General features: G+C 43.5%; 1 protein-coding gene across 4 annotated transcripts in view; it reads right to left on the reverse strand.

Moving 5' to 3' along the window:
• Window positions 1-235: 235 nt before the first annotated feature.
• Window positions 236-27479, reverse strand: part of TAF3 (TATA-box binding protein associated factor 3) — a 117975-nt gene continuing 90731 nt past the window's right edge. For all 4 annotated transcript variants that reach the window (XM_057403787.1, XM_057403790.1, XM_057403788.1 and 1 more), the window contains 5 exons: window positions 25424-27240; window positions 19778-19860; window positions 4372-4627; window positions 1152-1258; window positions 236-408 (listed from right to left, as the gene is read on the reverse strand). In XM_057403787.1, coding sequence (XP_057259770.1) covers window positions 294-408; window positions 1152-1258; window positions 4372-4627; window positions 19778-19860; window positions 25424-27240 — 2378 coding nt within the window. In that variant the 3' untranslated portion in view covers window positions 236-293. The remainder of the gene's footprint in view (window positions 409-1151; window positions 1259-4371; window positions 4628-19777; window positions 19861-25423; window positions 27241-27479) is intronic.

A 27479-nucleotide genomic window follows, 5' to 3' on the forward strand; every position in this document is an offset into this window, starting at 1 on the left:
CGAGCCACAGGAGCGGGAGCGGGAGCATGAACCACCGAAGTCTTCATGTCACCCTGTGCAAATTGGTCTCGGTAGGTGAAAGACAGCATCAGAATGTACCAAAATCCAACCCCCACCCCGCTTGGATGGCCTGGGAAAAGCAACAGCCCCTGATGGAGAGCATCTCCTCACCCCTCATTCGCTCCAGAGTCATAACCCTGACCGCCGGTGACGCAGGGTGGGACAGGAGCTGCAGCCGAGTCAGGGCAGAAGGTGCCGCGGCAACCACACGATATTGGTCCACTGCAGAGTCCTCAGTGTGCCCTGTGCTTCCTCTTCTTGTGTTTCTTATCCTTCTTTTTGTTGGCACACTTGGAGCAGAACCATTGCATCTCTTCTGGGGGTGCAGCCGTAATCCCAACGCAAGGCCTAGGAAGGATGGGAAAACATCTTATAACTTCAGTGGAGTAACGTTGCTTTTGTTTCTTACCCGAAGAAATGAAACTTTTCAGTGGGAGGCGTTCAAATTAATTTGAGCTGTATTAATTCAAATGAATATAGAAATTACATTATCATTATCTTCATGATCGAACAGAAACCGAAAACAACACCTGCTTTGAAACAAATATTGAAAAGACACTCAGATAAGAAGTGTTATTTTAATAGAAGACAGAAGTGCACTTCCAGGTATAATAGGCTAGATTTAAAATAATATCAAAAGCTTCTTTAACATCGGCAGCAAAACTTATGATTTTATGTAGCTGTTTAAGAAAATGCCTAAAAAAGTGATTAATTCCCTCCAACCCTTTTATGAGAGCTGACATTTATATTACTGTGCATACAATGCTTCATAATTTGAAATGTCTCTCTGTATACACGATGCTCATAATCCTGGAGTTCTCACAGAACTGCCGGAATCAGCAATATTTCCCAGCAGTTTCCAACCCAAATGCCCATTAATTAAAAAGCAACTCTCCTTCACAGCTTGCAATCTGCTGCTTCAAATTCCACAGACACAGAGATAAAAATATCTCCCAGATGATTAAACTGGACACATTAAAACCCTTTAAATATTCCTGGCGTCAAAAACCATTACATAAAAAAGAAGGGCTTTTAACAACAGAGCCCCAGTCTGCCGAGGAGCAGCAGAAGAGGAGGGATGAGCAACTTACCAGTGATACCAATCGTCGCAGTCATCACAACCTATCATTGGACTGCCATCATCTGGCTTGTTACAGCCAGGACAGATCCAGATCTGGTTACCCCACTCGTCTCGGATCTGGTGCAAAGAAAAGGGAAGTCAGCTGGTTTTCAGGGCTAAGCAGGCAGCAAAATTGATATTTAATAGTTAATGCAATTCTCGCTTCTCTAGCACAGCGATTCGGCAGCCGCCGCTGTTCTGAATTCTCTGATCAGACGTGCTTGGCGTGATGTCTCAATTGATTTTCCTATGGTGTACATGACAAAAGCATGCATTTTTCTCTACTGTCCTGTAAACCAGTAAAGCCAGTTACATTCACGTGCAGCAGCCAGGGCTTATGGACACAATTCCTTCTCTGTCTATACTACAGCAACTCTAAATTCTACCCTGCTAATGGCAAGAGTGGGTACCGGCAGCCTCCCGTGGAGGACAGCAGCTTATATACACATAAAACATACAGTGCCATGTGTATATATTGCCGTATTACTTATTAGCCAAAGTCTTCAACTCCAGCTAGCTGATAAGATCAGGATATAAAAAAAGTTGTTACTGAGTAACTTTCCGTTCCCCCATGACATTTTTGTGGCAGTTCAATTCACTAAAGGGTAAAGGAAACAAGAAAGGCAGATCATTTACAGCATGAGGCAGCTGCTCACTGGATTTAGCATATTCAGAGCTTTATGATTTAGATGTTTATATCCTGATTTTAAAGCTGATTGATTTCAATAATCATTCCTGTCTGCTTGACTGAGTCTTGGGGGGGGTCATGAAGATGATGAGAAGGGCTGGAGCACCTCTCCTACAGAGCCAGGCTGAGAGCTGGGCTTGTTCAGCCCGGAAAGGAGAAGGCTTTGGGTAGACCTCAGAGCAGCCTTCCAATACCTTTGTCAATCACTATGAGGGTGGTGAGGTACTAGAACAGGGTGCCCAGAGAAACTGTGGCTGCCCCCATCCCTGGCAGTGTTCAAGGCCAGGCTGGATGGGGCTTGGAGCAACAGGGCCTAGTGGGGTTGAAACCCTATGGCAGGTTGGAACTGGATGAGCTTTAAGGTCCCTTCCAACCCAAACCATTCCATGATTCTATAATCTAATCTCCCATCAGCAAAGTCATTTTAAGTTGCTAGAGAAGCATCTGCTGTGCTTGGTGTGAAGAGGTTTGCAGTCATTGCTGTGGGGTGATGCTGCTGGGCAGAGGGAGATGCTGGGCTGTGGTGCGGGCTGTTGGGCTGACAGCTACAGCCCTTTACTACCTACTTGAGCAACGTGGATGTACCCACACCATCCACCATCCTCCAGCACAGGCACCGGTGGTGCTGGGTGCAGGCAGCACTGCCTGATGTCTCACTGAAAAGAGATACCCTAACTTTCCCAAACTGCTGAATGAGGATGTTAAATATATTGCATCACTTCTCACTCCTCAGTGAGCCAAGGGTCGCGGAAGCAGAGACACCGTGTGATTGCTGAGTGCTATTTTAGTACAAACCACTGAGAGTTAATGATCAGAGCACACTGACTGAGATGCTATCCTACAGGAAGATCCCACATCCTTTCTTTCTTCTTTTTAAACTCCTGTCTTCCCCTGCAGACGGAAGTTGCACACCTCTGTCACACTGGCTCCAATCTTATCTCTGGACAAGCTTTCCCATGCGACCTGGGGGAAACCATTTCATCATTCTGTGTCCTGGATTCCCTTCATACAAGAGGCTAATAGTTAGTAATTATTCCCCAACCTCTCTCTCAGCTTTTGGACTTATAAATGTCTCCTATCAATCAGCAGTCTCTCTGACTGTGCACATAATTGGAGCCTAATGCAGTAAACCCCTGGTTTAACTATAATGTTGCAAAAGAACTAACCTGGAGTCTACATGTCCTCTGAATTCCCTGTAAGTGTTACCACCAGAAGTACGCAGACAAAGTTCCAGGTTTTTCTTCTTTAAACTAACATAACCTCTAAATTATTCGCTTTGCTGAAGAAAATGGGATGTAGTGCAGTAGTCTGGTAATGTTCCTCTTTTAGAGTGCATTTCCAAGCTTGATGTGTAAGAGTTTCACTGTGTTTACACCTACGATGTGTATCCTACACCCTGAAGATATGCACAGCCTATGTGAGGTCTAGTGCTGTAACTAACTCAGGAGTGAAATGTAGCAGCTGTTTAAATAGAAACCAGTAACATGATATACAACAGTTTAAGTCCAGCAGGGAAGAGCACTTTTTCCATTAAAAAAAACAGGGTAGATTTACATTAGGAATCATTATAAAAACAGGGATTAAAAAAAAAGAGGATAAATATGATGATATGCTGCAATTAAAGCACCACAAACTAATAAAAGCAAGTTTTAGCTGTTTCAAACGCTGAGTTTTTAAAGTGCTACCCACTACAGATGAGCAAGGTGTCACCAACCAAGCTGGAACTTGGCCAGGACAGGGAGGATAACGACACTGCTACTGTTGTTAATGGTATCTGCTGCTCTTGAGTGGTCAGGAATGGTCAGGACTTCCATTTTACACTGCATCTAAAGCAGAAAGTTTCTGCCTGGAGGTATGTCCATGTCCTGTAGGGAATGTAGTTCCTACATCATGTCTGATGGGAGACTTCTCAAAAACAATGCAATCTTAACGCCGCCAGACAGAGGTCACAGTCAGAGCCTCTGTCAAACAGACAGGCTAATGAACTACCTACAGCCTTCCTGAGATGCACAAACATCTGCAATTTCTGTATGCTGAGGAAGGCAGGAAAGAGATTTGTAGACTCGCCACATTTCAAACGAGGGCTAAGTCAAACTCTTGATGTTGTACCAGGTTTTGTACTTTACCTGACTGACAGCAAAATCTATGGTGAGTTTGACATTTGAGGTTTCAATTCAGTACTTATGAAAGCACCTATATAAAAATATTTCCACCTTCAAAAAAAGATGCTCAAACTCAGTGAGCAGAAAAAACCACGGGGAATATAAATGGATTTATGGAAACTTAAAACACTGAACTGGGAACAAAGGAAAAATTCAGTCCAAGTAGCAGTGTTTCAATGGTTATTAATCCCTCAAACCGTGCACGGAAGCGAGGGAAGGATAAAGAGTGGCTTAATGAAGAGGAACATCATGAGGTACCACCAGTTTGAGAGGATGAGTCACCCAGGAGCTCAGCAACTCAAGAGAGGAATGGGGCAAACACGGCAGCGTGTGTAACCTACCACGTAAGTACTGACGGTCTCGGTCACCACGCTCCTAACCGGAGCTTTGGAGCCTCCTGCCGCCGAAACGGCTGGAGAGGGCGGTGGGATCAGGACTGGTGAGACAGTGGCTTGTGGAGGAGGAGGAGCTGGAGCTGGAGGAGGGGTGACATGAACGGGAGCCGGTACCGGTGATGGAACGGGTGGAGGAGTTTTGGGTCGGCTCACAGGCGTAGCAGGTTTGGCCTCTGGAGCTGGCACCACTTTGCTGATGACTCTGTAGGACCAAAAATGAGAGCTGTTAGAGCTGATGGGAAAACAACTATCACTGGCTAGATATGAGGAAAATATAGTACAGCTAATTCACATCAGCCTTGAGTCAGCAAAGAGGCTGTTTCAACCCAGCGCAAGGACTGTTGCACTGCTACACCCATCCACTGGACAGGACAATGCACAGAGCCACTGCAAAGCAAACAACAGGCCAGCCTGAACCACTCTATAGCTCCCTGTCATTCAAATATTCCTTGTGGCTTTACTAAACCTTGTTTCGTTAAGTTTTATGACATTAGCTTGGTTTGTGGGAAGTACTGGAAAGGAAAGTTAATCAGCTGTGAACAGCACTGATTTTAATTTTCAAGCTGAGAGACGATACCGTCCTCTTAACATCCTACATTAGGGGGTTCTTCAAATATTTGCTACTTTGGTATTTCTCTCCCCAGATGTTTATGAAATCAGCAGTGGGTCTAGTCAGGACAAATAAATGACGCACACTATACACTCTGCAGTTCAACTATTGCTACTTACTCAAGCAGCTGAAGTAGACAGGATGTAGCTCTAGTAAATACACAGTACAGAATAATCTTGCCCAGGAAGGGAGATACATAGAGGACCCAACGTTTATTAATGATGTTGATACACAGTGTTACTGATGTGTATGCAATTTAAGAAGGCAGAAAAAGCCCTTCCTATAAGGCTCTAGATTAAAAACTTAAAGAGAAGGAAAAGGATGCTTTAGAAAAAAAGACAAAAAAAAAACAAACAACCAAAAACCAAAACCCAGGATAGGTCTATTTGTTTTACCACATTTTGGTAAATAATTTAATGAATTTATTTTTTATTTGAATGGTAAGTGTGGGAGTGCACTCGATTTGTGATGGGACTGTATGAAGAAGGCAAATTAAAGAAAGGTTAGACATTCCAGAGAGGAGGATAGCTTAGGAAAGCAGAAAACCAGAGACATCAGTAGGAAAACCATGACCAAAATGAAATGGCACCAACTCCTGAGAACCAGGCAAGTCAAATGCTTGACTTTTCCACTGGGAACTTGACAGTCAACTTTAGAGTTTACTGACACCCTATTATGGTATTCAAAAGGCAGTATCACTACGATCAGAAACACTGTCTGCATTTCAAGTCAATAATCTGAGCCATCGTTTGAGAAAGGCTTGGAATTATACAGTATTTAATGCTTGGCTGAGATAATAGTGTTTTCCTCCCAAGATATTCCACTTGCACTACTAAATCAGAACTAGTTATAGTGAAAACAGTTATCAAAAGGATGCAGAGCGATGGGTTTGGTATTCCTGCTTAATCTGGCAACTGCAGCATCACACCTACCTTCTGAGACCTACTCTGAGTGACTAGGGGAAGATAACCAAAACCTAGGAAGTTTAGAAGCTTAGAGTGGAGCAGAATCTGGAAAGTGTTAGATGATTTTCCACAGCAACACTGAAGCTACTCACAGCACTTGATGTCCTAGTGATTGCTTCAGGTACCTAACCTGGGAGCTCAGGCTCTTTATGTGTGTCAGTAAGGTGCGAGACCGTGAGTCAAAGGACAGGACTCCTCATTGATGTTGCCTGTGACTTGCAGAAGGAAGGAAGTCCTCTTATCAGGCCATCCTGGCTGCAACCTAGGCATCAAACCCAGCCTCTTTCTCCTGTTAGTGGGCTACATTCGAAAACCCACTGATACCTCCCACCAAGAAAGCTTTCTCTTTGGCTCCTGAATGTCCATGATGTGTTCCTGGTTCAATGAAAGTCTCAGCGTGTGGCTCCCTGGGGCTCTGCCACCCCAACTCAGATGAGCCTTCTGTGCCTTCCTCCTTCCACTGCTCCCCCCGAGAGCCCTGGCTCCCAACGCCAAATGCCTAAGACCTTGGTTTGTGGCAATGCTCCCATGGGTTGCAAAGTCACCCTCGTGACTTGAGAGCCACCTCTCAATAAGGAATCTCAGCAATTGTAAGAGTGAGGAGACGGACGGAGAGCAAAATACGCGGCACAGCAAAAGTCGTTTGGACAGTCTCAAACATCATTACCCTTCTGTCCCTCTTGTGCCCCCTGCAAGTAAACAAAAGCCCTGCTATGAGCTCCTCAGAGAGTCAACCCTCCCCAAGTCTAGACTAGGGAATGTATTAGCTAATAGGATTTTAAACACAACTCCGCACACAGCGTCAACAGCTTTAAAGGCGTATGAGCTAACACAATCTGAATAAGAGTGACCATGCCCAGCTAACAGATGAAATTAAATGACACAGTTTCTTGGTCGAGATAAAGCCAAGTTTGCCTCCCGAACAGGGTCTTGGGAGCCACTCTGTTAATAACTGCAGGAGCCACAAGGAATGCCACATACGAAATCCTCCAAAACTACAAATATTCATTAGCGGGCGACACACACTCATCGATTGGCTGGTTTGCTTCGAGTGTGCAATTAGGACGTGTTCACTATATAGGGCAGCTTGTTTATCTTGATTTCAGAGCTCAGTTATCAAAGCAGAAGATCGGCATTTCGGAGCACGCTTGGGCCTACCACTCCCTTGGGCTAATGAAGTTCAGAGACTTCAGGCTCCGGAGTGGAGAAATGAATGGCTTTGTGCTACACCATCAGAGGTGATGGAGTAATCCCAGCGAGGGTGGTTTAGCCTGTCCTCTATCCTGAAGAAGGGGCTGCATACACGGCAATATGGAGGTGGGGAGAAATCAAAGGGAAACAGCAGTCCCACGACTAATAATTAATGTTACTTCAGACTTGGAAGAGAAACCTGATATCAAAACACTATGTAAATGCTGGCGAGATTTATGAGCTCTGTTCTATAGACAGAAGTGAGGCACAGAGCATACTGCAAGCAGGCTGTACTCAATACAGCAGAGCTTCCACCCTCCTGGTACCTAGGGCCCTGCTAGGATTTAAGCTCTACATTTGGACATAACCATACAGATATCATTACCTTCTTTTCCAAGCATGTTTTCCATATGCTCCCCAAATCAGCACTTGTATATATTGAAGTTCACAAGTACAACACTAAATAAGACAAACTGCCACCTTCTTCCCCACCCCAATCCCAAACGTCTAAAACTGAGGCTGGATTAATTCTTTTGGAGTAATCAAACACAAATGAACATCAACAACCATTAACACACTCAGTCTTGACACAAGGACTGTACTCCTCTGCAGCCTGTTTGCCTGGCAATGTATCACAAACGTTCTACACTGGAAGGTACAAAGTCAGTTAAATGCTTCTGAATCAAACCAGTTCCTCCAGAATGAAGGGTATGAGAAAACCCAAGTGTTCACTTATAACTGAACACAGGCATCAGTACACCTCTTTGTATAGGTAGAGCGAATGAAACCCCATTTGAATCATTACTCTGGGGCAATCATCAAGATAGAAAAGACTCTATCAAGGCCAGGTTGGACACAGGGGCTTGGAGCAAGCTGCTCTAGTGGAAGGTGTCCCTGCCCGTGGCAGGGGTTGGAGCTGGATGAGCTTTAAGGTCCCTTCCAACCCAAACCACTCTGTGGTTCCATGAATCACTCCATTCACAGGTTCAGATCCAGACCCAAACAGGACGAAAATGAAGTGCTGGCTTGCAGGCAAAGTGCAAATTCCACCAAGACTTTAAGTGTCACAACAGGTCAGTTGGTTTATGATCCGCTCTAACTGGCATGACCTGTAAAATGCCACATCTGGAGCAAAATGAGGCTCTAAAGTGTGAAACGGTTTCCTGCCTTTGGAAGTAATTTATTTGATTCCATTCTGATCCTTACATCTGAAAGGCCCGTTGACTGCTTCCCATAAACACAGGGAACAGACATGTGCACCGAATGGAAATGGCTTTTCAAAACCAGGATGTGAGCCACAGGGCTGAATGATTGCTATGGGTGATGAGCTCCCAAAACCTGCTGTATCAGGACTGCGAAAGGTCTGGGGAAAAATCACAGCAATCTTTGTTTCTGAGCTCCACGGAAGCTGGTTCTCTGCCCAAAGGGAAAACAAGTTTGAAAAGTCCTAATTCTTTAATGAACCCATGACTCATTTTTAAGCAAGGAGCTAAAGGGGTCTTTGTACGTCAGAAAGTGACACCATCAACTGCACTGACTAATCAAAACTAGTACCACTCACTGGGATTATTACAAGTGATATTATTATCTATTAGCATTCACATTCCCCTTGTTGATATAACTTCCTTGATGCCAGAAAATTAAGTGGGGCAACTATTTTATTACTGAAGAATCTCACACCTGGAACTGAGATTGTTGTATCAGACAAAACCCCTAAATATTCTAAGACCTATGGGTAGAGTGTCAAAACCACCCAGGGGGATTCAGAAGATTTCCATATGGTTTAGATTCCTCACAGATTAGAAGTATTCTGAAAATTGTATTCCAAGCCTGGAGCAGAATCAGTGTAATTTAAGCTGTGTAATGTAGGCTAATTCCCATATTACTTTTAGAAAGGGAAATTTCAGTTTTTATCTCTTATGCCCTGCTGAATATTTCATTCTGTGCAAACAAGTCGTACTGGCAAATAAGGAGCTCCAGAAATACACATAGTGACCAGATTCATGCATTTGGAGAGTGCCAAAATGCATCAAACCTCCCGTGGAGCCCCTGGCAATTCTGCAAGTGAAAAGGCTGCGGTACTTACACTTGAAATGTAAAAAAGATATAAATAATTAATTTGGTAAGCTGGCTGAAACGCGATATTCCTCTCTATCAAGGAAAATGAACTCCGAAGGCTTATCCCAAGATAGCACTTCTGTGGGCTGTGCTTGGTCTCATACAGACGGCACAACTTGCGCGTTGTTGACCTTCAGTGGTGCACATGGAGCTCACCAGCCTATTTGCCATCACTATAGCAGAACCTCACAAACATCCATGGGCAAATGAGTCTAGGGATTTCACAGGCACCGTGTCACCCAGTCCCACTCACAAGCTTATTGATCTTCATCTTAAAATTGGTTATCTGTTTTGTCCCCACCATCGTTACCCTGTTTCGGGACCTCACTGCTCTGGTGGCACAACAACCTCTTTTGATTTCCAGACTACATTCATAGCCACCTAAGTCCCATTTGTTTTTGTGCCAACATTCTTCTTTAGCTTAAATTGCTTTCTCCCTCCAAAATGTTTACTTGCCTGAGGTACTTGTAGCCAGCAATCATATCACCTCTTCACATGCAAGACTAAACTCATGAAGTTGCTCTCCTCCCCTATCAGCTGTCATAATATAGACCCCCCTATGCTCCAAATAACACTGCTCCAAGCTCTCCTCTGCATCTGCTCTTCCCAATTCATCCCTTCTTCAAGAGTTGAATATAACATTTCAGATGAAGTATCAACAGATTCTCATACGATGACCATAATGATACACTCACTGATCAGCTCTTTACTTCTGGATGAAGTTTCTAATGGGTAGAATTTGCTTCAAAAGCAAAGTCTTAACTGCAATTTGTCTTCTACTGAATTAAACACCATCTCTGCCTCCTACCTAAGGGGATCCAGCTCTTCGTCAGATTCATCAGATCCTCATTTGTACTGACACAGTCTTTCAACCTTACTGCCACAAAGACATCACTGTTCTATCTCCTTCTGTGACAAAGTTCTAAATGAAATTTAAATGAAATTAAATCAAACCAGTCCTAAAATCCATCCCTGAGCATGTTCACTAGTAACCTCCTCTCTGGTTAGATAAGCTCTCTTACAGCTCTCCGCTGCTATCTTCCTTCGAGTTAGTTCCTCACTGCCAAGCAGCTCCTCTACTAATCCTGTCTCGGCCAGCTTCCCTAGGAATGTCCTGTGTGACAGTATTAAATGTTCTCCTGAAACCCATCTTTTTTTGCCATCATCTATTCATCCGTTAGAAAGCATTCCTTCTTCCAGCGGTAGGACAGATGTCGACTTTGTCCCATCGGTACGCATGCGAGTGTCTCACCTCTTCTTCATCGCAGATGAAATCTCCCCTTGGAGGGGAAGTGGTTTGATCCTGCACCCAGCCGCTGCTTCCCCAGTCCAGAAGAAATCATTCTGCAGTGGGAAGTGGAGGCAACTGCTCTCAGCACTGGTGGTGGAAACAGATACCCGAGGCACACGGCAAAAATGAGCACTGCCATTTGCAGGGACTGCCAACTGGAATGGCTCACCTAGAAAACCAGTTGCTTATCAAAGATTTGCTATCAATCAAGCCTGTTGGTGTGGTTCACTTCTGTTTTGTGTTTTATTCCATTATTTCCAAGAATGAACAGAGGATCATATGGAAAGTGATCTTTCTCTTCTTGGCTCATCCTCCATCTTCTCCCTGTCTTCATTTCCATGGTCCTCCTTCTTCCTTTCTTATTTGTTCAAGACACTTCACAACATTTCATCCAGTGCGACTCGACCTGACTTCACCTTCACAGTCTTTTGCCTTGGAGATGTAAATTCTTTGCTAACAGCCCTTTTCTCCTTAAGGTGTGATGCTTACTCCCAATGTCCTTTAGAAGGAGTTATTCATACAATTCATTCCGTAGTCATTTTACTACAAGCACCCCACTCCTACAGGCAGAAAACACCATGTTTGAATCCATCAGGTCTTCAGTCCATCTCCTTTGGTTTATGGACATTTGTGCTCATGGAACTGAATTACAGGTTTTTTACTGTTTATTTTTCCATTACTTTAAGTAAAACAGAATCCTCTTGGCCTCCACCCTCTGCATCTGTTACACCAGAGTATTTCTCCCAATAACCACAAGCACTTTGCTTGTGATGACTCCTAAATCTTCCTCCCGTTCTTTCTCACCATCCTGACTTACACCTTGGATGGTTCACTGCCAGTCTGACAAAACGAAACTGAGCTGGTAGCGTCTTGGTATCTTTCATCTTCTTTTCTCTTATCAACAAGAACATGTTGCTCAGAGCTCCGATGTGAAAACCACCTGGCATTATCCCTTCTGCTGAGCTCTAGACTGCAACACCAGAAGCTAGCAAAACATGTTTATGCCAATGAGCTCTCTGCAAGCATTCTCTTATGTGCGCCCTGAAAACCGCCCTTTATTGTAATTTGCTCTGGGACATGTTATGGGACACATGATCTAGAACTTGGTCCATAAACCAGCCCTACATCTACACTTTCCAATGGCAATTAATCTAGAATCCTAATTATGCAGAAAATTATGCACAATGGGTTTAGAAACCTCTAAAACTGTAATTTCCAGCTTGTTACTGAGACATGTTTTTGAAAGAACCAAGTGAGATGGTCAGTCCTGAGCCTGGAGGCTCCACAGAGCTGCTCACAGGACAACTTCCCCAAATTCAGGTAGGACCATCTTTTGCCTATATGTCTACGGATGGCTATTTCTGCACGTCCTTCTTGTCCACATCCAGCTCTCATAACACGAACTAAATTCAGATAGGATCATCTTTTGCTTATGTGTCTATGGATGGCTATTTCTCTACGTCCCTCTTCTTCACCCCCATCTCTCCATGTAACATGAATCCTTGGGTCTATATAGTTTCCTCACGTTTGTTTAAAAACTTCAACAGAAGAGTGAATAAATGGCAGCACCTCTGTCAAGGACAAGAGCAAATCAGTACCTCCCTCTTGCAGTCATCTTCTACAGAGACAGGGCATTTTTCAAACAAATACCCCTCTGCCTTTCTGATCTTTCACACATATTTGATCCACTTCTGTAGTGCTTTAGGAGGGCAGCTGCTCATGCCCATTTACACAAGCAACCCACTTCTGTGTCCAAACCTGCCTGAAGTAGGGTTTTCATAACTGTGGTATACATGTACAATTTCTCTACTCTTGAGCAATAAGCAGCAAAATCAAAGAATCGCACAGTAAGTTGTTTTGGTTTCTAATGACTCAAACCTTCCCATGGATTCACTTCTGGAGTCATCACCCAATGTGGCCAGCAGCAAAATGAAAAGCATTTGCCACAGCCTAACATCTGCCATAAACAGGATGAATAATTAGCTGGGGTGGCTTCAGCAATTAAAAAGGAAGAAAAAAGCGAAGGACTACATCTGAAGTTGGGAATAACACTCAAGAAAGACAAAACTCTTCTAAATTACATCTAGAAATACAAACAAAGCAGATTATTTACTTGTTTTGGTAAAAGGGATATAGTATTCCTTGCATTTTTTCATGTAAAAGCTGCAATCCTGCAGCAAGGGAGAGCCTGGGGAACCTCCAGTGAAGTGAACGAGACTTTCGGATGGATACAAGACCACACATGGGGATTTCAGTGCAGGACTGAGGCCAAACCGTTAAGCTAAAGAAGAACCATCGGGAAAGGGACATGAATCATACCTGAGACAGTATCTTTGGTAAAGTATGTTCAGCATTCAGCACTGGAAATCAGTCCTCCAGCTCTTCGAATTTAAAAGACCACAGAACAGAAAAATGCAGGTATGGGTATGTACACACAAAGATTTATGTAAAGATCACTGGCATTCCTCAAGCACACCTCTGCAGCCGTGGAGAGGAGCAGGATCATTTTTCATTCCTCTGCCTCCTCACTTAGGTGGTCTATTGAGCAGATCAGAAATCATTTCACCATTACACGCTCTTTTACAGCCAATGTGGGATTGACACCCAGAGAGTTAATTCTGTCAGCTCACGGTTAACACAGCCTTCCTCTGCTCAGGGCTGCACTGTAAGGTAATTGGGATCCCAGTTAGTACTGCAATAAACAGGCTTTTGCTGCCTGGATGCTCCTGTTTACTTTTGCCAAACAGCATTTACCCTTCTAGGTTTTTCTCCCTGAAGTATCACTTTTTTCCTCTTTAATTCCACAATAAGTTCTCCTCCAGAGCTTTCTGTTGAATAAGCAACGTCTCGCAGGGTAACCAACACCACCCACAGCTGTGTCCCACAATAGCCCCATGCTGCTTGCATTACGTCTTTGGGAGGATTCGGTCACGGTGCCTTAACTGCTCCAAACACTGCTCTTATTCATCCGCATGTGTAGAAGGAGGGGCTTCCAACAGGATTCCTTTACCTGTTTCCCCACCACAAAACAGTGAAATAAATGCAATGGGTCATGAGCTACTTGGCTGGTAATGCAAACCTATGGCTTGACAAGTCAATAAAAAGTCAGTCTGTTCCTCCCCAGCCACACGTAGGGAGCCAAGGCTACAGGCAAACGAATTGGATGTGCCTACCTAGGGAGGTTGGTGAACCCCATTATCCAGCTATTGTGGGCAAACACTGGGAAGACAGTAATCTAAATTATCAAAGTAGCTCTCCACTAAACAGCACTGAAAGTTTAACAGTTTCACACAGACTGATTTATCCATGCAAGAACAGCCCTATAAAAAACCAAAGCATCGGAATAGCCTGTGAAGGTCACTGTAAAAACAAGATGCATCCTTGGTAGCTACATAGGGCAGATTCTAGTTTAACTGAAGCTAACAGAAAAATCCTGTCTTAGGTATCTACCTTTCCTTTTCATAACTCCCAGGGAGCTTAAGCAGTCTTAAAACCCCACATATTCATGTCACAGGAGCAGCTACAGATCCCCAGTGAACTTAAGGGAACATCAACATGGCCCTTGCCCAGTTTCTTGCTTTCAACCAGGTCCATCAAAAGCTTATCAATGGATTTGCTAATACCTTCTCCCTCTCTCCTTCCTTGGTGCCATTACCTATTTAAAGTCTGACTGTATATGTGTGTACGTAGTCTCTCCAAGAAAACTCAACCTCTGGAGAGTCTGCAGCCCAACTCGCACATCAGTCAAGCTCGCTGCAGATAGAAGATCCATCATTTAGGCATCTATTTTTGGAGCGCATTACACTATAATAAATCTGGTGGTGCTCTGCATGCTGCAGGTCAGCTAATAAAGTTTTACAGGGTTTTATAAGGCACAAATAAAGAACTGTTTTAATGCAATTCTGTAGTTGCACTTAACGGATCTTGAGCAAGGAGCAGCGACAATTTAAACCATGTACAGGGATGAGAAATAAACTCCTCCAACAGTCCAGCTGCGTTTCAGGCAGGGTTAGAGCTTCAGTGAAGGGATTTTCTCAAGCTGCGTTTCCTTTCAGGATTCCACGTTTTCAAACACGTGTTATTTTGGCAAGTTACAGAAACAAATGTGATTGGCATCTTACTGTAGTAGAAACTGTGGCTGCCTCATGCCTGGCAGTGCTCAAGGCCAGGCTGGACAAGGCTTGGAGCAAGCTGCTCTAGTGGAAGGTGTCCCTGCCCGTGGCAGGGGGTTGGAACTGGATGAGCTTTAAGGTCCCATCAAACCTAAAGCATTCTGTGATTCTTACACAGACAATCACTGAAACTCAGTGTGATATAACAGGTTTCCCTGTCCTCTTAGTCCCAAATACACGCTTCTAGATCACCAGTATTACATAGAGAGGTCACATCTACTGGCCACAAAATAATCTGATCTATATTGCCCCTTGGTTTTGAGATTCCCTACAGAGGATGTCAGCTCTGCGGGTGGCTTTTGTTGTGGGGATATCATGCAGTTGAGTGAGCCTCCAAATGAACATCAGTTAGGCTGATAATATCCTACCAAGCGATAAAAAGCTTTAGTGAAGTCAATTAAATATCTGGATAACAAAGATTTCTCTATCCCTTAATCCTTTTAGGATTTTATTTTACAATCCACAGGTTATTCGATACACATTTTTATAGACACACATATCTGAGCACGTGTGCCTTTTGTTTTTGGAGAAAGACACCTCTCTATTCACTTTAAAAATACCTAAGACAAGGGGCAACTTCGTTAGAGCAGCAGGTCAGGTTTACGAGTTAAACACTGTTAAAATACCTGCCTGTCCCCTTCTTACGTCTGGTTTCCAGGTTCCTCTGCTGAAGGCAGAGCTGTGATACCATGAAGTACAAGTGTGGAGCAAAGGCCTGAAATGCTAAGGCAAATATATATCCTGCTTCTAAGTCACAGAAGCACTGAATGTCAGAAGCCATGTGTTTTTTCTTAAGACCTGTATTTAAACGCAGAAGAAATTTATCAGAAGTATCAAAAATTACAGCACGTGCTTTAGCTGAGGTTTATATCCACTGTGGTAGTAGCTGGAATGTCAACACCTCATCAATAGATAGGCTTACAAAAAGTTATGTGCATGAAGAACAGCGAGGCAAGAAGAAACCATGATGCAGCTGAGTAACAGCATTAAATTCTGCTCATCATTTGCAGATGACTTAAAATTTAGAAGCCTATACTAGCTGTGGGTTTCTGTTTTGTTTTGTTTTGAAGAAGATAGCATCTCTAGTTCCTTCCTATACTAACTCAGTTAGCAATCTACCTTGATAACACTGGAATGGAAAAGAAAAACCCCAGTCAAAAAAAAAACCCTTCTGACATATCATTCAAATCATATCTCAAAAGGTGGTCATAAATATTTTAGAACCCAAGCAAACCAATAAGAGCCAGGCCCATTAAAGGATAAGATCTTTTACAACAAATTAAATAAAACAATTTATTGAAGCCTGGACTTGAGATAAACTAGATTTACTAGCTGACCTTTTATTCATTTAAAGAACAAAATTAGCTCTAATTGCATTAGAATGGAATCCAGTAAATTTCTTCTAATGTGGCATCCATGCAAGTATTGCTGTAATTGTTTACAACAAAGATGGAAATGCTTTGATTAGAATCTACTTTCTTCTTGTTTTACTGTGCAGTTAAAGCACTTGCAAAAACCTCCTAATGTACAAGAGTTTTTCCAATATTGGTTTATCCATCCTTCCGCAAGGGTACATTTTCATGTCTGTTAACCTTACATTATTAATAGCTGTCTCTTTTCAACTGATGCATGTTGTAAGGATATTTGCACACCAGACAAGATCGGATGCAGGTATCACTTTGAATCTAGGAGCAATATGTGCTCATTTTCACAGAAAAAGACTTCTCTGCTGCTGCCATCACTGCTTTGTATATTGGTCCAAGCAGAGGAGCCAAGAAGTGAAATGATAAGAGAATAAACTGTTTGCTGCACTGCAAAGGCATTTTCCTCACCACTGCAGGTTTATTTGAGTAATCTCACGCTGCTGTTGTTGTGCTGTGTTTATGGTGTGATGGGAATCTCCATTTCAAGCACCATCAATCTGACACTTTCTCTTCAGGCACCTGAAAGACTTCATGGCCTCACCAAGAGCTGTAAGTACTTCCATTATAGAGAATGTTTTAGATGTAGTCCATAGGATTCCAGACTGGTTTGTGTTTGAAAGGACCTTAAAGCTCCTCCAGCTCCAACCCCTGCCACGGGCAGGGACCCCTTCCACTGGAGCAGCTTGCTCCAAGCCCCTGTGTCCAACCTGGCCTTGAACACTGCCAGGGATGGGGCAGCCACAGCTTCTCTGGGCACCCTGTGCCAGCGCCTCAGCACCCTCACAGGGAAGAGCTTTTGCCTAATGTCTAATCTAAATCTATCCTCTTCTTTTGAGTTCTGCTAAACAAACCAACCTCCAGTTCAATGGGTACTTAAGTACTTCCAAAAGCTTCCAAACAGCTCTTCTCCGACAAAGGACACTGAAATAACTCATTATTCCATGTGGTTTTTACTCATTGAATTCTATGAATCCAAAGCACTTCTCTCATGCCTTTTCATAGAGACTGATCCTCGTACATCCTCAGACAATCCATGCTAGTAAACCCCAGAGACACACTAACCGAAACACAGCATTTCTATGTGATCATTGCCAAATATTCAGCACTTCATTACCAACACAGATGAAACACAAGCAAGTTTCCTTTCCTTTACAATAACACATGACAAAAGCTTTGGTTTCTGCCTGTTAGGAGCTACTTAAAAGGTTGATGATCCTACTATGGTGTTTTCAACTAATAATTTTAAATAGAGGTTGCAGAGACTTCTGGTATTACTTCAGAGGCCGAAGCCACACAGAGAGCTATGTAATGCTTTGCCTTAGAGCCACACCAGCTCCTTTCATAATGGTTACAATACATGAAAATTAAAATATGCTCCAAGTTTAGAATGAATTTTGATTGTTGAGGGTGAAAGCAAAAGTATTATTTAAAGCAGGACACCTCCACTGCAAGCTCTGCACAGTAGACACTGCGTCGACACACAACACAGATCCCAGAGACACGTGGCACAAACTGTATTTACTTGTGTAACGGCAAATGTCTTCCCAGATTTTGCCTTGGAAAACTATGGAAAAATCCCAAAAGCTATTACGAAGCTCCAATTTCCTGTTTGCTATTAGCCAGAACATATGACTGGGTGATTTACAGCAGGACAACTCCAGGGGGCCACTGTGGTGGGCAGGGAGGAGATACTTCAGCTATAAAAAGGAAAGCAGTATGCAGATAGAGATGGAATACGAATGGCTCAAACCCTACTTGGTTATGCAGCTTAAAGCAGTCTCAAGGATGTGGAGAAGATGAAGTCCCCCTTGTGACACCCGAGGTCAGATAGAATCATAGAATCACAGAATCAAGCAGGTTGGAAAAGACCTTTAAGACCAACCAGTCCAACCATTCCCCAGCACTGCCAAGGCCACCACTAACCTGTGTCACTAAGGGCCTTGTTTTTCAAATACTTCCAGGGGTGGTGATTCCACCAGTTCCCTGGGAAAAGATGGGGGTCAGTGTGCCACTAAGGATGCAGAAAGGAAACTGCAATAGAAGCAAGTTTCCCCAAAGGCTGTAAAACAGGATGTTGGTATCTCTGACACACTATGGGCTGGCAGGGCTGATGACGATGTACCCATATGATTCATAGCAGGCAGATAGAGTCTGAAGTCCCTTCTCAAAATGTGTGTGTATGGTCTTTCCATAGGGATGGAGATGGGAGGCAAAGTCAACTCTTTGGTGCTAAAGTACGGCTTCAGAACTTTAACTTAGAACTTGTTCCTTGACAATATAGAATCATAGAATAGTTAGGGTTGGAATGGACCTTAAGATCACCAAGTTCCAACCCCCCTGTCATGGGTAGGGACACCTCGCACTAAACCATATCACCCAAGGCCTCGTCCCACCTGGTCTTGAACACTGCCAGGGATGGGGCATTCACAACCTCCCTGATATGATTTAATTTCCCCCATATAAACACTTGTACAGTCATTGAAGAAGATGAGCTTAAGGGTATCCATAGCTCCTCAAGGAGGAAAGTTAACCAGTGGGCTTTAAAGGGGCATGTGTCCGGATGTGCACATTCAAATCACAGACAGCAGGACAGACAAGAGTTCTGCGAAAGCTGGAGCTTTCACACAGCAACCTGAGGCACAGAAACTTTACAACATACATTTCACAAATATTGTGAAAGAAAGCAAGCAGAAATGGCTGAAGAGCAGGAATCAGCCCTGATGTTTGGGATGGGGGTGCCCCATAGAAACCAATTATGGAAGTCCCTTAGCAACTTCAAACCAGTGAAAGTCACAGTTGCCTACTGTGGAGGAGTGGGACACCACAGAAAAAGAGAATAATCCTCAAAGATGCCATTTAACTTCTAAAGCAGAAAAATTAGCCATTAGGAGATTCAGTTCGTAAGAGCTCTAAAAGAGAAACAACTACATAATGTGATGAATGGAAAGGAAAGATTTGTCTGGGGCTCACACATCCCACCAGCCATTAAAACCAACACGAAAAAAGCGATTAAAAGAAACCCTTCACACACAGCACAGGCCCAGCCTAAAAAGGCCAGTGCCGGCGTGGCTTCCCCAGCCTCTCCAGCTGCCTGTTTGTGCTGGATGATCTCAGTACAAAGTAACTATTATTTGTACAACAGCACCCAGTAATTAGGGAGCTAATGAACCGCCATGTGAAATGCGTTAGGTACGCTCATAAATAATCACCAACAGTTATAATGAAACAGACGTGCATAAAGGCACTCCAAGTGTTATGTTTTAAAGCATAAAACAACTGTTAGCTGAAGAGTGTTGTGAAACTTCGCTGTAGGTTACACTAGGAGTAACCATCCATTACAGAAACCTCACTAAACGTCACTGGAGGCATCATATGAGTCTAGACGGAGTCTTGTAATCCATGCCCTAGAAAGGCATGGAGTGAGAAACACAGCAGGATGGATGGTCAAAAGATGTAATAGCTGTATCAATAATTTGCCACTGATTTTTAAGCATTTCCCACTGAAAATAAGAGCTGCCACAGGTTACAGAGCATGAACTGTGGTAAACATAAGCCTCAGAGATGGATTTATTTGTACTTACATCTTGTCTTGGCCTGCACCCACTCTTAATGTCAGCCGAGGAATAACTGGTGATGGAGCTGGAACAACTGGTTCCACCTTTATCTGTACAAGGGAACACAATCATCAATCAGAGACTGCAAGCAGACTCCCCAAATACATTAATTACATGAAAGCACTGATGGAGTTCACCGGAGCCTATGAGCTTAATGAGACAGACCTCTGAGAGGCTGATCACTGCTCTCTCACGCTTCATGCTGTGGCATGGATGATGGTCAGCGTTTAGTTGGGAGTTCCCAACTGCAGCAGATCATAAATATCAATTCTAGACTTGAAACTTCATTGCATTTGCACCTCCTAGAGACACAACCCCCTCAGTATGCTTCTAAACAACGATCTGAAATGCTTTGACCTTAGTCCTCAAACTCGATAGGTACCCATTGGTGTCTGCATTTCTGAGATGGAAATTTAATCATTTCCCAGGTTCCTCATGTAAGTGTACGGTGACCCTCTTGAACTAAAAGTAGACACAGAGGAAGCAAATAAAACCCAAGCACCAACACTGGATACTTTATGAAAGTGCTTATCCACATAGGTATAAGTGAACCATTGTTTTTCAATGCAATTAGACTGAGGCTTCTAATGGCTATTTTTCAAATGGCCCAGTTTCCAACCTCAGTTTCTGGTGGAATTTAAACCTCTTGAGTATGTCCTTAAGCTCTTTGAATTGGTGTCTGCCAAAGTTACCAAGTCCCATTGGGCTACTGCTTTGCACAGTCTGCACAGAATCATCTCAGATTTTACAGTTGACACTAATGATTCTCCATACATACGATGCTCAACTTATATCCATATATAAGTGTATATACATTATCTATGTGTATATATAGATAGAAAGGGAGACTGATCTCATTTTAAGCATGTGCATCATCACATTTAATAAAATAACCACTTAGCTGAATCTGATCCAGGAACTTACAAGAGACAGAAATAGTCTGCATCCACTAAATGGAAACGTGAGCAAAACTCAGGGGGAGACATCTGGTTTGGAAAGCTTTCATAGAGAAAGGGGGCAAACGATCCGTTCAAAGCACAGAAAGCAGCGCAGGAGGCAGCAGGCCAGGGTGGGAGGACTCAGTTAGGACTTACATTGTGGAATGGCAATGACAAAGCCACGTGCCACATACCTTGCCCAGAGAACTGGAGTTGCTCATCTACTCCAGAGAGAGGAGGGCTGCAGCCTGAGTGGTATTTCTGTTGTGAACACAGTTAACCATGCTTTTCAGTGAAGCTCTCTATTGATATGTATTAGCTTACTCCACAGGCCTCTCTACTCTTTTGTTTATATGGCATGATTTCTTTGTTATGTCATTCCCCTGGAGTGCTGCAAAAGCTTTATTGCTCTGCAGCTCCTAATGCCTGCAACAATCCCACTGCCACTTCCCACAGGTACATCTCTTAACTGCTTTTCCAGCATCTTCACCTGTGGCGATGTCCAAGGGATAGAGGCATGGAACTGAACCCTGGGTACAGAGGGCTCAGGAACACGGCTTTGCACAGATTATCTTACCTCTTTTCCAGCACGTTTCTCCTCCTTTTGTAGTGCCTATTTTGAATACAAAGCTTTCTAGGACAGGCACTGCTGCTTAGCTTGCAGCACACAGCACCGAAAGACACCTATGTCATCCATGCTTTGCAGGAAGGTCCTTTGTGTTGTTATTTGTGCACCACAAAGACAGAATCACAGCATGCTTGGGCTGGAAAGGACCTTAGAGCTCATCCAGTTCCAACCCCCTGCCATGGGCAGGGATACCTTCCACTAAAGCAGGTTGCTCCAAGCCCCGTCCAACCTGGACTTGAGCACTGCGGGATGGGGCAAATTGCTCCACACAACAGTGGTGTGGGTTCGTGTGGCAGAAGAAAAGCAAATAAACCACTTTTTTAAGCTCAGATACCCACATCACAGTCTCCCTGAGAGGAAAACTGTATTCCATGACAATCCTAAATCTCATCCTTTGATACAACACAAGAGGAAGCAATTTTCTACAACATGGGTTTGTGTGTAGGGTTTGCACAAGCAGAGCAGGGAGAAAATTAAGGAGCATTCACAGCCATACCCTGCATAGCCTGGTCCTTGATATCAGTGGTACGATTGTGATTCCCGATCAGGGGCAGCTTGCTTTGGGGCAGCTCCAACAAGCCTTGCCCTTATGCAAGGACAGCTCCGTTTCTCAGGAAGCAGCTCCTCTACCCCTTTCGTGCACAGCTCGGTGTATTAAGGTTAAGGCTGAAACTGGGTCAGCAGCAGCTTCCTGAGCTGCTCAGTCACTCCCATAACACACTCAGTAATCTCCGTAGTAGAAGGAGTGTGGAACTGCTTCAAGTGTTTGCTTTCAATCCGGCAGCGCACGGAAGGCAGCACCCCAGCTCACTGCCTCCTTTTCTGGCCCCAAGGGCAGCACCCCGGGGCTGCTGCGGAGCACAGAGCTGCAGGCAAGCCCCGCACAAAGCTGCTCTTCCTCGGTGCTGCCACCGAAGGCTTCCAGCATGAAGCCTTCAGATCTGCCTCCTGCCATTTATGGAGGGTACCGGTTGCTCTTCTGTGTCTTCCAGGGGTAAAATTACAGGCAAAAGGGGATAAAAAGCTTTGACACATGAGGGCATGGAGTGATGGGGGAAGGGGGAATGGCTTTAAGCTGAAAGAGGGGTGATTTAGATTAGATATTAGGAAGCTCTTCGCTGTGAGGGTGCTGAGGCGCTGGCACAGGGTGCCCAGAGAAGCTGTGGTTGGAGCTGGACGAGCTTTAAGGTCCCTTCCAACCCACTCTCTGATTCTACGAGCTTCCCAACAGGATGGGAATCACACCTAGGTAAGAACTGTAAGAGCACTCCAGAATGAAAACATTATCATTGAGTTACTCTGCAAATACAGTGACAGCAGAAACAGAAATCCGATGTTTTGTACTGGCCATCAAGAGCTGACACTGCAGTGAGACCACAAACTCACCTTTCAGGTGGCACTTCCACCTCTGAGGCGGAGGGACCATGAAGTCTGAGCAGTAACACAGTCATCTGCTCTTACAGCACAACTGCTGGCTAAATAAGCATTGTGTGATCTGAAAGCTAAATTAAGGAAACACGTACTTTTAGGGGTTAAAACGGAAGAGCAGCATTCTGGGGTAATACAGGGAATTGGGGCCAGCAGAAGAGCATTTACAGTGGATTACTAAGCTTCCCAAATCACCAAAGAGGTAAAGTCCAGCAATATAAGACTCCTTTGTAGCTAACTAAAAATACATTGTCAGTGGATTTGTCCAGTTTTATGTATAAGCAATACTTCTTTCACCTGAACTAATACTAGTAGTCATATAAGCCCCTTATTGCCATGTGCTGCATTTTTTTTGCTAATCTTCAAGGATTTAGCTTCTTTGCCACATACCTCAGGGCACCAACTGATAAAGCTCTAACTCTCCATTTTTCCAGGACACCAGCAGTGCGGCCTTGCAAAAAATGAGAATCGCTCCAGAGATTTAAAGGGGAAAATTTATTTGGAAAATCCTGACTTGCACCAAAGAGGTGGATTAAAAAAAAATAAAAAAAAAAGATAAAAAAAAGCTTATCTATCAAAAATCAGTTTAAATTTTAATTCTATCTGGGGACTTTTTCATGCATTTTAGCTTTCAAGTTTATCTCTCGACAGGGACTTTATGCCGAGGCAATGGGCAGCCTTGTCAGTTTAATTTGTCCATGTTTTTATTCCTGTTGAACTCACATATATATATAGAACCATATATATGATATATATATAATTATATATATGATATATATATTCTATCATCTATAGAACAGTTAGCGTTGGAAAGGACCTTAAGATTATCTACTTCCAGCCCCTTACCATGGGCAGGGACACCTCACACTAACATATATATATATATATATATATATATATATATATATATATGGTTCCTAATATTTCTATATTCCTATATGTATATATATTTCCTAATGTTTCTGTCTATGCTAAAGCTTTACCAGGTGTATTTGTTTCTGTATCTGTTCTGCTGCTCTAAAGCAAACTAGATGAAGAGATTTGCAGAAGAAATGCAAAATCAAATGGATGAAAACCAGGAAACTTTGCTTTATATATACATGCATTTAACTTCAATCTCTAGTTCAAGGCCAGGTTGGACAGAGCCTTGGGTGACACGGTCTAGTGCGAGATGTCCCTGCTCCCAGCTGGGGGTTGGAAGTGGATGATCTTAAGGTCCTTTCCAACCCAAGCCATTCTGATTCCATGACTCCTCGCAGAAACTCTCAGTGGAATACTGACAAAACAGCTCAGGCATGAGGAGCAGCAGGCAGACAAAACAGGGAATCCATGGAAGTGCTGCTGCAGTCTAAACCCAGACATTGAATTAACATGGACAACTGGGCCACCAGTGACTCATCCACAGCAGCCAAATGTTAGTGCTCCAGATCACCCAGATTCTGCATGGAAAATCACTTGTCAGCTTAAAAAACATGTCAAGTTTGGGTATCAGGGGCTTGTTTCAGGTTCAGTAAGCAGGTAGCAGCACAGGGTACAATGGCAAAGGAGGAAGGTGAGGAATATCTCACATCTGAGCGTGTATGAATTGAGTAGCACACTCAGAGCAGGATGTAAAGAGCTTCTTGGTAAAACCACAAGTTATACAGTGCTTCCTACTGCTAAGGATAGAGATTTAGGAAATCCTTTATCCAAGGTTATCACATACGAAGACAATCTTTCTTTTCTTCTTTCTTTTTCTTCTTTTTTTATTAACAATTTAATGCGTATTAAAAGGTGAAGTGACAAAAAAATTAGAGCAAACCCTGAACCAGAGGAGCCGATTCTAATGGGATTTCCAATCTGATAACATGCAAATATGCTGGTTTCATTTCTGAAATATTAACTATATTCTCAAGATTAGGTGATATTGGAAAGAAGAAATTATCTTTGGCTGATGCAAATCAGTAAGAGTTACAGGAGTGGAAGGAGCTCAACCCACTTGACAATCAGCTCTCCCCTTCTCTCTCTCAAGCATCAGACTCAAAACGAAAGGTGACATTTGGGCCATGATTTCAGAACAACTGTCTTACTTCAAACAAATTACAGTCTTGCTAAGAGAAAATTCAACAGCTCTTTTGAGCATCTGAGACTGCGTGTGAACGTGTTCATTTGCAGGTGGTCTGCTCCTCACTTCTCTCTACCTCGTAACCTACAGGCGTCTAGAGCTTTGAAACTATAAATTAAAGCCTATATGACACAGGTATAAGGTTGTTGGCCCTACCAGTGGAAATCTACGGAACCAAATCTGTGCATTGCAACACTACATACATTCATGTGTGTGTGCTGCTGCTGAGGATGAGTCCAACCTTTTCGAAGGGAAAACTGAGTTGAGGAAAACCAGGATAAACTCACATCTCAAATTCACAGGACTGAGCTTCCACTGTTTTATCTTCCAAAGAGGTGGGACAACCCCTGAAACTCTTGACGGGTATCTTCCTTGGAGCTGTTGTTTTTAAAGCTTAACCAAACCTGTAACCACACATCTCCTCAGAGCTCTTGAACAACACTCAGCAGCAAAAACAGGAATCCATGAGCGCTTTCCAAGCAAGTATACCACCTCAACCCAACTAAGGAGCTTACCTTCTCATGTTTGTGTTTCTCTTTTTCTTTCTCTTTCTTCTCCCTTTCTTTCCTCTCCTTTTCCTTCTCCTTCTTTTCCTTTTCTTTGTCCTTCTCCCTTTCTTTCTTTTTCTTCTTCTCTTTTTTGTCTTTCTTCTTCTCTTTTGGTTTCTCTTTGTCCTCAAACAGTTTTTCAGGAAGCATTGGAGACAAGGAAGGTAACATGCTGGGGAGCCTCATGGCAGTTGGTGTGCTGAACAAGGGCAAAGGCATTTCTTTGGGAGGTAACACAAGAGGTGCTGATGGAGCCTTTATCTTATCTTCCTTACTCTTATCTTTAAGTTTCTCTTTGTCTTTCTTATCCTTGTCTTTTTTGCCTTTCTCTTTCTCTTTCTTTTTATCTTTATGTTTTTCTCGGTCTTTTTTGGTATTGCCATCTTTCAACTTTACTTTTGTGTCAGCATCCTCAAAGTCCTTTAGTTTGAATTTATAGGGATCAAGATCATCTTCTTTGAGTAGTTCCTTCCACTGAAACTTTGCTTCCTTGTTTCCTTCCTTGTCTTTCTCCTTCTCCTTGTTCTTTTCCTTCTCCTTATTCTTCTCCTTGCTTTTCTCTTTATCTTTTTCCTTCTGTTTTTCTTTCTTCCTCATCTTTGTCTTCAGCTCTTTTTTCAACTTCTTTTTCACTTCTACTGATGCAGCCAACTTGGCTCTCTCCTCATAGACTTTGAGAAGAGGTTCTGGAGTTGGCGGCGAAGTGGAAGGAGAGGAGAAGTAAGTGAAGTTGGTAGGTGGATTAGAAGGTGTCCCCATGTTTGCCTTTCGAATGACCTCATCAATTGAGTCATCCATTGTCCATGAAATGTCTGAACTTGAAGTTCCACCTGAGGGAGGTATCGGAGTCGCTCCTGCCTTATTTGTGTTATTGGCAGAAACAGAAGGTTTAGGAGTTGTAGTCTCCGATATAGAAAGCCTTTTCGGACTGGTGAAAATCTCCCCTTCTGATTCAGAACCAGAGGAAAACTCAAAGGGATCCGGTTCTCGTTCCGCACATGCACGAGCAATGACAGCATCGATTGAATCATCGATGGTTTTGTCCATCACTGGTACTTTCTTAGTCTGGTTTTCAATATTTGGCTTGGTGGTAGGCTCAGGTGGCGTCTGCCCTTGTTTTACTTGAATGTTTTCCTTTCCTACCTTGTCACTTAATGCAGCCAGAGGGGTTCTACTTGGTGTTTCAGGCTTGACCGGTGGTTGAGGAACATGAGCAGGAACCTTTGGACTTTTAGGACTTTTTGGGCTCTTGGCGCGACCCGGTGACTTCTTCTCTTTGGATCCAGTTTTTGGTGAACGTATGGGACTTCCGGTTACCACTGGGGAAGGTGTAGTTTTAGGTGATTTCGTCTTCTGTCCTGGAGAACTTGTTTTGGACTTAGTTTTGGGTACAAATGGCTTTGCCTCCAAAGTTTTGGGGGTTGGCACTTGCGATTTTGCAATGGGAGCCAACATTGGTGGTTCTGGTGAAGGAGGGGCTAAGTCTGTACTGTCCTGAACATGAACAGGAGAAAGCATTGGTGGTACTTTCTGAGTGTTTATTGAGCTAAGAGGTTCACGTGGTTCCAAAGCCCCGTCCAAGGTGTCCCCTTTGGAAACTGAGAGTTTTGGCCGTTTCACAGGTGGAAACTCCTCAGCATCAGGACTGTCCAATGGTCTTCTGCTCAAGTAGTTCTCATCATTAATTGCTTCATCCTCTTCCATGTCTCCCTCTTCTTCCAGTGGCACCTGCATGGCCTCTGCAGATGTACCTCCATCGGTGGGCACTTGTTCCTCTTCCTCTTCTGTAGCAAAGAACATATTACAAAGGCATTAGGATAACTGAAATGTGTTTTACAGAAACAAACAAGCATCACAGCAGATGTTCACATGCACCTCAGCCTGTAAGAGGTAACAGGCCAACCAACAGCTTCTTGCTGGTCCACTTGGAAGGAAAAAGTGGCATCTCCCGCCTTGCGCTAGCCACCATCACAACTGGCAGATGCCCTCATCACAGTGTAATGCCAAACCCATGAGCAAAGGA

The sequence above is a fragment of the Pezoporus wallicus genome, unplaced genomic scaffold (genome assembly GCF_028554395.1).
Source record: "Pezoporus wallicus isolate ANWC-B61680 ecotype Strahan unplaced genomic scaffold, APGP_CSIRO_Pwel_v1 contig_6978, whole genome shotgun sequence".
Taxonomy (NCBI): Eukaryota; Metazoa; Chordata; class Aves; order Psittaciformes; family Psittacidae; genus Pezoporus; species Pezoporus wallicus.